We start from the raw sequence: 9,476 nt of genomic DNA on the forward strand, positions 1-9,476 counted from the left end.
GGTGGAACGCTGGGTGCGTGGCCCGGGGCCCTCGCTCCCGCACGCTGGGGGGCTGCCACCGTCAGGAGCTGTTTACCGGGACGGCCCCGCGCCCCAGCCACTGCCCGCAGCGCCGGCCCAGGGGGCGCAGGGCCGGACCTGGCGCTCCCTCCACCCGCTCCGCACGGGGAAACCGGCCGCCGTCCCTCCGCCGGCGCTGCCGTCCGAGGTTCTCATTGGCGAGCGTCACCGGCCTTCGGGGCCACCAATGGGAAGCGGGCTGCTGCGCAGGCGCGACCTCCAGGCCGTGGGGGCGGGGGCGCTGGGGGGCCGCGCCGGGGCGACCCGCGCCGCGCGCGCAGATAGCGTGGGTGCGGCCCGTATCTCCCCGCGGAGCGCGGGCGGGAAGCCTGCGGACTTGCACCGGCTCCTCCCGCACTTTCTCTCGTCCGTCCCGGGGGTGAGTCCTGGGCCCCAAACGGGCGCCTCGCGCTCGCACCACCGCGTCCGCGGGCTCTGCCTCAGTTTCCCGCAAAGCAGTGGCGGGGGCGGAGGAGCGCGGGTCCGACTCTGCCGAGAGGGAGCCGATCAGCGCTCCGTGCCGCCCTTCTCCCCAGGCTCCCGATGGCCCGGACCGTGGTCGTGCTGGGCGGAGGCATCAGCGGCTTGGCCGCCAGTTACCACCTGAGCCGGGTCCCCAGGGCCCCCAAGGTGAGCGCCCCGCGCGGAGGGAGCCTCCCGATCCCTGGCCCGGTGGGCAGCCCGGGGTGCGCGCCGCCCGCCCCTAGAGCCCCTTCCCCCGGCGTCGGAGACCCCGGGCCACAGTCCCACCCCCGCTTCAGGTGGTGCTGGTGGAGGGCGGCGAGCGCCTGGGAGGCTGGATCCGCTCCGTGCGAGGGCCCGGCGGCGCTGTCTTCGAACTCGGGCCCCGAGGAATTCGGCCCGCGGGGGCGCGGGGAGCGCGGACTCTGCTCCTGGTGAGGCTGTGGGGTGCCCGGAGAGAGGGGGTCCTCGAGAGGGTAGAGCGGGGGAGGGTGCGTAGGTGGTGGTCAGCTCTTCGTTCCTCCTCCCGGGGGCGCGGGGAGCAGGTGTCTGAGCTGGGCTTGGACTCAGAAGTGTTGCCGGTCCGAGGAGACCACCCGGCTGCCCGCAACCGGTTCCTGTACGTGGGCGGCGCCCTGCACGCGCTGCCCGCCGGCCTCAGGTGACTCCCGGTACCCCTCGGGTGGAAGGGAACCCGGAGCGGGAGGCCCCGAGCGCCCCTCACTGCGCTTCTCCCGCAGGGGGCTGCTCCGCCCGTCGCCCCCCTTCTCCAAGCCTCTGCTCTGGGCCGGGCTGCGGGACCTGACCGCCCCCCCGGGCAGAGACCCTGACGAGACTGTGCACAGCTTTGCCGAGCGCCGCCTGGGACCAGAGGTGACCCTGCCCAGAGGCCTGGAGCCCCCCCCCCCCCCCCCGGGGCTCCTCTGTGTCCCGGGATGTCTGTCTTTTCATACCCAGAAGTTTCCAAAACTCAGCTTTGGAGGGCGGGTGCCTCCACGACCCTCTCCCCCTTCGGAGGGTGGGCTGCTTCGGAGCCCAAGCCCGGCTGCCCCCTCACCTGTCCCGACGGGCAGGGCGGTGACAACCGGCCCGTCTCGCCCTCAGGTGGCGGCTCTGGCGGCCGACAGCCTCTGCCGCGGAGTGTTCGCAGGCAGTAGCCGGGAGCTCAGCGTGCGGTCCTGCTTCCCCAGCCTCTTTCAAGCCGAGCAAGCCCATGGCTCCGTGTTACTGGGGCTGCTGCTGGGGGCCGGTGAGGGCGCGCCCGCGGGCGGGCACCTGGAGGGCTGCGGCGGCTGGAGGCCAGGAGGCTATCCTGCTGCTGCTCTACCTCCTCCCCTTGGCAGGGCAGAGCGCACAGCCAGACTCGGCCCTCATCCGCCAGGCCCGGGCTGAACGCTGGAGTCAGTGGTCACTCCGAGGAGGGCTGGAGATGCTGCCCCAGGCACTTAACACCCACCTGACCAGGAGCGGGGTCACCGTTCTCAGGGGCCACCCGGTCTGTGGGCTCAGCCTCCAGGCAGGACGCTGGAAGGTAGGAGAGGCCTGTGGAGTGTAATGAACCTGTCTCTTAGTTTCCATCTTTGCCTAAATGTTCTGTTGTGTTTTTTAAATTTACTTTCATTTATTGATTTTAGAGGAGGGGGAGAAACATCGATTAGTTGTCCCCCTTATTTATGCATTCATTGGTTGATTCTTGTATGTGCTGTGACCCAGGATGGAGCCCACAACCTGACATATGGGGGTGATGCTCTAGAAGAGCTACCTGGCCAGGGCTTGCCTAAATGTTTTCACCAAGCCAGGGCTGGTGGACTGGAGTTGCTCGTTTCCTGCCCCAGAAACTGTTTAAATATGGGCCTCATTTGCGATTCTTGGGCCTTATTTGTGGACCTTCCTCCAAGACCCTTTGACCCAAGTCTGTGGGTAGAAACAGTGCTATCAGTGGCTGAGAGCCCAGCTCCACTGAACAGCTCCGAGTGGACACTGGCTGTCTGGCCCACTTCCTGGAGTAAGGGGGTGATTTCTTTGCTAACTACCAGGCTTTCCTGCCACGTGTGTGCCCGGGAAGCTAAGGCAAAATTCCCATGACCTGTTTCAAATGTGCTCCTACTCAGGTGTCTCTGGGGGGCAGCTGCCTGGAGGCCGACCATGTGATTAGTGCTCTTCCAGCTTCAGGTAATGGGTAGCCACCTCCCTTCCCCACCCAGCGTGAGGCAAGCTGTGGTTTCTGGGCCAGTAGGCCCATACCATGCGCTGAATTGCGCATCCTGTGGAAGGCTAATCCCAAGAAGGGTGGATGGAATTGTGGGAAGGCCTCCTGAGCAGCCTCTGCCGGCTCCCCCAGTGCTCAGCAAGCTGCTCCCCACCGAGGCTGCACCTCTGGCGCGCGTCCTGGGCACCATCCGTGCTGTGTCTGTGGCCGTGGTGAACCTGCAGTACCGAGGAGCCCAGCTGCCGGTCCAGGTGTGACACAGGAAGGGGAGGCAAGGGCCCCATGGAGTCCTTCCCCTGACCATCTCCTTCTCTCAGGGATTTGGACATCTGGTGCCATCCTCAGAAGACCCAGGCGTCCTGGGAATCGTGTACGACTCAGTTGCTTTTCCCGAGCAGGATGGGAGCCCCCCTGGCCTCAGAGTGACTGTGAGAAGGCAACTTTGCTTAGCTGGGGTTTCCGAGGGGCTCCCATGTGCCCAGCGTAGGTCAGGGCCGTCGTCTCTCCCTAGGTGATGCTTGGAGGTTCCTGGTTACAGGGGCTGGAAGCCAGGGGCTGGGCCTCTTCTCGGGAGCTGCTCCAGCGGCAGGCACAGGAAGCAGCTGCCACGCAGTTAGGACTGAAAGAGCCTCCGAGTCACTGCTTGGTCCACCTGCACAAGGTGAGCTGGACAGATGCCCTCAGCTCCCCTACAGGCATCAAAGGCAGGACCTGGCGTTTTTGTCAGTGTCCACCAAGGCTTGTGACATCAGTCATAAACTTCTTTTATCTCCTCCTCTCCCCAGCACTGCATCCCCCAGTACACACTAGGCCACTGGAGAAAACTGGGTAAGTTGGGAAACAGCTGGGCTGAGGAGAGCCAGGAACTCCGGCCCGCTGACGCTCCTTGTCCCCTGCAGAGTCAGCTGCCCACTTCCTGGCTGCTCGCAGGCTGCCCCTGACCCTGGCTGGAGCCTCCTATGAGGGAGTTGCTGTCAATGACTGTATAGAGAGTGGGCGCCAGGCAGCAGCCCAGGCCCTGGGCTTAGAACTTGACAGATGATCCCCACAACCCTTCTTGCTGCCCCTGCTGGCTGGGACTCTCACCATGAAAATAAAAGTTGTGGGAGATTGGCTTGGTCTGGCTGTCCTGTCGTGGGCAAGGGGAAGAAGGAGGTGCAGAGACAGGCAAAGGGTGCCTGAGGTGCAGAAAGCAGGAGCAAAGGCAAGACTGAGTCCTTTATTAGAAAATATATCAAAATCCAGCCGCCTGAGCCAGAGCCAGAGAGAGGGCTGCTCCAGCCCTGGCAGAAAGTGCCCAGGGAGGGGCTCACTTCACCTAACACATCCTGGGGACCATAAATAGAATAAATATTCACAGAGGTCCCGGGAGAGCTAGGTCACTCTTCTCTCCACGGAAGAGGAAGGGACTTGGGGTCCAGCCCTGCTCCCACTGCAGGGGCAGCACTCCCAGGAGTCACCACATACAATCATGACATCAGGGATTCACAGTCATAATCCTGGCAGGTGCCCCTAGAAAGGGGCCCTCAGGTCTAGAGGAGCCCAACTCCAGTCCAGCAGTAAGAGGCCCCGGCCCCAGCACAGCGTAAGTGGCTCCCCCAGTCCCTCTAAGAGCAGTGGGGAGCTGAGGAAGGGAGAACAGGACCCCTCTGGTTCAGTTTCATGACTAAAGGTAGGCAGGAAGGAGGCGTCAGTGTGGACCATGTGGGGCTGTGTGGTTGGCAGTAGGCAGAGGGCCCAGCCTGGCTGGCGGCCTGCGCTGCAGCATCTCTTGGCGGAATGCCTGGGAGGAGCCAGGTGGGTAACGGGGGCCAGAGGGAATCCGGGGACCCCGGGGGTCAGTTCCAATGTCTGCTGTGACATTGGTATAGAGAGGGCCCAACTCTCGAGCCAGCAATCGGTATGTCAGTGAGTTCATCCCATCTTGTGTCCAGGAATTCTGAGTACGGATCAGGAGGTCAAATCTGAGGATTAGAGGATAGAGACTAAGACCCAGGAAGGAACAGCCAGGAATCGAGGGGCCTGTAGAGGTTTTCTGACTGGAATACAGAACCGGAGGGTCCAGTCCCACTGCCCAGCAGCCCTCCCTGCCTACCTGTGCGGGTTTTCCTCGTTGCCCTTGTCTCCTCGGTGCTTCACCATCTTGTAGTGCCCCACAGATGTGGGGGGGCGAGAGATCTTCATACCAGCCAGCCGCACCCTGTGGGAAAAGTGAGAGATCTTGGCGTATCCGACTGGAGGAAAACGGCTGGGGGCACAAGGAGAGCTGAGGCCAGCCAGGAAGGGACTGCTGGTTCCCTACCGAGAGCCACTACTGCAGTCAGGCAGAGGGGTTCACTGTTTCAGTTAGTGCCAAGTACTGGCAGGGAGAGGGTCAAATGCGAAGAAGGAAATGGCTGAAGAGAACATAGAAGCTGAGGTCCCAAACCCTGAGGGCCTTGCACCAGGTACCCTGGGGCCTTGCAGCAATTGGCCCGGTAGGTTTGCACCTCCCACCTTATTTCCTAAATGGTCCCAGGAGCTGCTCTCACCCTCTCGGAAGGACACATTGAGGAGCCCTTATGCCTAAAGTGCAGGACAAGTCAGAGTTGCAGATCAAGCTCAGCAATTCTTACTTAGAAGATGGGCTGAGCTGAGCTGCTCCACCTCCTTTGCCCTGCACCCTCCCACTCCAGCGTGCAGAGTGGAACCAGGACCTGAACAGAAACCAGCCCCCAACTCTAACATACAGAAGCAAGAAGTGAAGGTGGCCTGGGAAGAGCACATTGAGAAACTGCTGGGTGCTTTACACTTAAAAAGAATTCAGAGACGCCACTCAGGACTCAAGGGAGAGGAGGCAATGGATCCAGTATATCAAGCCCAATATTCAAACCACAGATAGGAAATGGGGTCAGCTGAGCCTGAGGGTCACATGTTCCACATATGAAACATGAGTTGGCCTCATGCCAATGGCAGAGGCTTTGAAAAAAAGTGATTCTTGGTCCTATGAGTGTCTCCTCCCTGGCCACATAGGAAGTGGTCTGGATGCAACGCTGGCAGGAGTACCGAGCTGGCTGTAGGCCCCTTTCTGCTCTGGGGTCCCAGGATACTGTAGCCTAAAGATCTAGGAGACTGAGGGTAATGGTGGGGTAAGGGAGGGCAGACTAGAGACAGGAGAGGCATGACACAGTGCAGGCCCTGCATGCGAAGGTTAGTACTAAAGGGCTACGGCCAGGGGTGGCCTCAGGATGGGGATTCAGGCTGGGGAAAGGGAGGGAGGTGGGTCAGGATGTCTGACCTGGTAGCAATGTCATCATCCTCACCACCCCAGCCCCAGTATTCATTGGGGAAGCCGTTCATCTTCAGGTACTGGTCGGGAGTGAGCGCTGAGACCCCTCCAAAGTATTGGGGGTATGGGAGGCTGGGGAGAGAAAGATCCTTGGGTTCCACAAGTCTTATGGTATGCATCGCTACCCACAATTCCCTCAGCTCGCCTGCTTCCCAGCATCCTCTAATGCCTTCTACCTGTATCCAAACTTGTTCATGGCGACAGCCACATGCCGGGGCCCCCGGGGGTCGCACACATACAGGTTGTGGTCGTTCTCTGGCAGGAGGTCCACGTCGTGCAAGAACAGGCAGTCCCACTCTTCGTCACGCAGGGCCTCCCGGACCCCCACGTTCAGCAGCTTTGCCCTGTTAAAAGTTCCATTTCCAGCCTGAAAGAGAGCGGAGGAAGACCAGACTGTTGGCATGGAGAGAGGGGCTGAAACATAAAAGTAAAAAGAGGGCCCTGGCTGGTTTGGCTCAGTGGATAGAGCATTAGCCTGCAGACTGAAGGGTCCCAGGTTTTATTCCAGTCAAGGGCACATGCCTGGGTTGTGGGCTCAATCCCCAGTAGGGGGTGTGCAGGAGGCAGCTGATCCATGATTCTCTCTCATCACTGATGTTTCTCTTTCCCTCTCCCTTCCTCTCTGAAATCAATATACTTTTTTAAAAAAGTAAAAAGAGGGAAATCAAAGTGGGATGGGGGGCAAAGAGAATGAAGAGAAAGACGATCTAAAAATTTCACTCAAAAAATATTTTGAGCAACAGTGTGTGCCTGATACTTACATGCTGCTGTTTAGCATTAAATCCTGACAACCAGCAACCATGTGAATAGGTGTCTATCAGTCACCCCTCGTTGCCTCATTGTAGGAGATTAAGTACTTGCTTACGGTCACACATGGAACAAATGGCACAACTACAATTTTAGCCCAAATCTGTCCAATTCCAAATTGAACAAAGGAAAAATCCTGGAAGTGTGTAGGACCAGGAATACCCTGCATCGAACAAGGAGAAGCATGGGACTGACCATAGGCACAGCAGGGCCAGGGATTTCCCCACATTCAACAGCCAGACCCTCTTAAAGTTATTCCAGGGACCACACATGAGAGTGGAGTGGCATTTACTTGAGGCTTCCTTTCAAGAAGGTCCGAGTGGGAGTGTACCTGGTGGATGACATAGATGCCGTAAGCAAGCTGCTGGCGCTGCAGGAAGGGGTGCAGGTGGTAGAGCAGCAGGCGCAGGTGGTGCTCCCGGCCCCGGTGTGGCACGATGACGGCTGTCCGGGAGCGGGGCTCACACCCTGCAGGGCGGTACCGGCCCCCCGCTTCCACCCGGGGGTTCCTCTCCACAATCTCTGCCAGCGATGGCACTGGGCTAAAGGACACGGACACAGGACCCACTGTTGGAGGAAATGACAAGTCACGGGTCAGAGGAGCACCTCTGACCCTGGCCCTCCTGGTCTGTGGCTCAGCAACCCCCAAGGACTCACTCAGAAATCTCACCAGCCTTGAGCTCCCATCACTGGGGCAGCTTCGCAAAGCCTGGAAGGGGCAGGCTCCTTCCCTAGCCTACCTTATTGTAGGTTTCATAACTCCTTGATAGGGTTGGAAGCTACAGTTAGGGGATGGAGGGAACAGATGGACTTCCAACTCACGACCTAAATCAGGACTCATCCACAAAGGAAGCAATTTAACCGGAGGCAGGAAGAAGCCTGTGAACCGGCAGGCAATAGAAAGCTTTGACTCAACCCCAGGGCCCAATCCAAACTCCAAATTCAAGTCCACTCCATCTCAACCTCAGCCCACTTTCCAATTACATCAGCCTCCTGTTCTAAGTCCCACTCTTGCCCCCCTTCCCTTCCCCTTCCCCTTCCTTCTGCACTCACCTAAGAAAGGAGACCGTTCTGGACAGTACGGCAGACCTTGAGGAGCCAGAGGGCCGCCCGGGGCAACAGCAGGGGCCCCTGACAGGTGGCTGAGGTTACTGTAGACATCGTGGGGATGAGCATAGTCAAATGTGGGCCCCTGCTCTCGGCCAAATAGGGCGCTGAGGCTCCGGAAGCCCCCCAGTGACAGGTACATCATGACGGCCAGCTGGGAGCCCACGAGCAGGGCCAGCGTGCAGGGCCGCTCCAGCAGCCGCCGCAACATCCTGGGCTGAGGTCTGGGAGGAGAGAGGAGAGCTCTGGGCAGACAGGGGGAGCACAGCCAGCAGAGAGCATGGTGTAGGGATGGCGGTGGGGTGAAGAGGAAAAACAGGCAGAGGAGCCGGTCACCGAAGGGAGCACACAGGTGTGCAGAGGGGAAGAGACAGGCTGTTGCCACCAGCAGCCCCACCACCTTTCCCAGCCCGGGTCGCACTCTCCTCCACCCTCCCCAACCCACTCCTGCACGTCCTCTCAGTCCTCTCCCTCAAGTCCATTGCAGAGGAGTCCCTGGAGAACTCCCTTCCAGTTTAGAGGGAGAGACTTACCTAGGTTCAAGCTGTCTTCTTCCAGATCATGGGGGCCCTGGGGGCCCCGGGGGCGCAGAGATGTGATGCATTATCTAAAACTGGAAATGTCGCCGAGGACAGCAGGCCAACGGAGCTCCTGGACCGGCTGGAACACAGTGGGCAAGGGTGAGCCGACCGCCCACGGAGAGGCGCGCAAGGGCCGGAAGCGGGCTTCCAGCAGGGGAAGTGAGGGAAGATGCTGGCTTCTCCCACTGGCGACCCCGGAGTGTCAACTCCATCCTCGCCCATCCCCCACCCCAACAGGACCAACCTGTTCGGGGAGTGGGGACAGGGCCGCTACTGGAGACTGCGTCCCCAGGGGGTGAAGCAGCCGGGACAGGGCTGGACTGTGCAGTGGTCTCAGGAGAACAGGGCGGAGCAGGAAACGGGCTACTTTCCACTCTTCACGGGCCTGGGAACTAGGTCCGCAGGTGCAGGGAGCGTGACCACCTGGGAGCGGCAAGCACACGCCCCAGGCGCGGGGGGAGGGGGGAGGCGTCCCTGTCGCCTTTCCCGGCTCCGGCTTCGGCTCCGGCGGGCGGGAGGGGAAGCGCAGGGCAGCGCCGGGGGCACTGGGACTGACTTCCCTGGAGGGGGTGGTTGCCGCCTGTGCTTTCCAGCGCGTTACAGCCCAGCGCCTTTGGGGCACCCTCCCACCCCGAACTCCTGCAGGCGCCCTACCTTCCTGGGGCGCCCACCCGGCCCGGTCCACACTCCGCCCGGGACCCGCTCCACTCGAGTTTGTCTGCAGCCTTTGCTCCAAACTTCTCATCCTCCCGATAGCCCTCACGTTTGTGCGGGCCTCTCATCCCTCCATCCGTGGCCCGTACCTGCTCTGCGGCTTCCCGTGGTCACCGCCGGCCTGACAGCCGGGCAGGCGCCTCTGCCGCCATCTTGGATGCTGGCGGGCGGCGCTCGGGGGCGGGCGGCGCGGCGCTCGGGGGCGGGC

General features: G+C 60.9%; 3 protein-coding genes and 1 long non-coding RNA gene across 5 annotated transcripts in view; 3 read left to right on the forward strand and 1 right to left on the reverse strand.

Moving 5' to 3' along the window:
- The window catches only part of USP21 (ubiquitin specific peptidase 21), an 8,017-nt gene extending 7,672 nt beyond the window's left edge, over nt 1-345 (forward strand). The window contains 1 exon segment of the mRNA XM_014445660.1: nt 98-345. Within this exon segment, the coding sequence (XP_014301146.1) occupies nt 98-345 (248 nt within the window).
- On the forward strand, nt 285-3,845 carry PPOX (protoporphyrinogen oxidase). Of its 2 annotated transcripts, XM_006103266.3 has the most exons (13): nt 285-439; nt 597-690; nt 822-956; nt 1,068-1,183; nt 1,263-1,395; nt 1,627-1,771; nt 1,866-2,053; nt 2,634-2,694; nt 2,864-2,982; nt 3,049-3,159; nt 3,243-3,392; nt 3,517-3,559; nt 3,631-3,845. In XM_006103266.3, exons 2-13 carry the CDS (start codon nt 604-606, stop codon nt 3,771-3,773), a joined length of 1,431 nt encoding a protein of 476 aa, XP_006103328.1. In that variant the 5' UTR covers nt 285-439; nt 597-603; the 3' UTR covers nt 3,774-3,845. The 2 variants fall into 2 exon arrangements, with proteins under 2 accessions (XP_006103328.1, XP_023600368.1); XM_023744600.1 differs by lacking the exon at nt 822-956.
- A 90-nt stretch (nt 3,846-3,935) lies between these two features.
- On the reverse strand, nt 3,936-8,633 carry B4GALT3 (beta-1,4-galactosyltransferase 3). Its single transcript, XM_023744601.1, has 7 exons — nt 8,507-8,633; nt 7,920-8,197; nt 7,198-7,433; nt 6,236-6,426; nt 6,009-6,131; nt 4,827-4,931; nt 3,936-4,695 (listed from the first exon to the last, which is right to left on the reverse strand). Exons 2-7 carry the CDS (start codon nt 8,182-8,184, stop codon nt 4,422-4,424), a joined length of 1,194 nt encoding a protein of 397 aa, XP_023600369.1. The 5' UTR covers nt 8,185-8,197; nt 8,507-8,633; the 3' UTR covers nt 3,936-4,421.
- Nucleotides 8,578-9,476, forward strand: part of LOC111823356 — a 1,959-nt gene continuing 1,060 nt past the window's right edge. Inside the window, exon 1 of the long non-coding RNA XR_002826390.1 lies at nt 8,578-8,653. This is a non-coding gene — a long non-coding RNA (uncharacterized LOC111823356). The remainder of the gene's footprint in view (nt 8,654-9,476) is intronic.

Source organism: Myotis lucifugus, unplaced genomic scaffold (assembly GCF_000147115.1).
Source record: "Myotis lucifugus unplaced genomic scaffold, Myoluc2.0 scaffold_478, whole genome shotgun sequence".
Taxonomy (NCBI): Eukaryota; Metazoa; Chordata; class Mammalia; order Chiroptera; family Vespertilionidae; genus Myotis; species Myotis lucifugus.

Excerpts from the sequence above, each read along its gene's own strand:
- PPOX (XM_006103266.3), top strand. The coding sequence starts at position 604 with ATGGCCCGGACCGTGGTCGTGCTGGGCGGAGGCATCAGCGGCTTGGCC. Across the intron at positions 1,184-1,262 it reads GCGCTGCCCGCCGGCCTCAG|GGGGCTGCTCCGCCCGTCGC; the intron begins GTGACTCCCGGT and ends CTTCTCCCGCAG. Across the intron at positions 1,772-1,865 it reads GGGGCTGCTGCTGGGGGCCG|GGCAGAGCGCACAGCCAGAC; the intron begins GTGAGGGCGCGC and ends TCCCCTTGGCAG.
- B4GALT3 (XM_023744601.1), bottom strand. The coding sequence starts at position 8,184 with ATGTTGCGGCGGCTGCTGGAGCGGCCCTGCACGCTGGCCCTGCTCGTG. Across the intron at positions 6,132-6,235 it reads ATGAACAAGTTTGGATACAG|CCTCCCATACCCCCAATACT; the intron begins GTAGAAGGCATT and ends TTCTCTCCCCAG. Across the intron at positions 4,932-6,008 it reads GATGATGACATTGCTACCAG|GGTGCGGCTGGCTGGTATGA; the intron begins GTCAGACATCCT and ends CTTTTCCCACAG.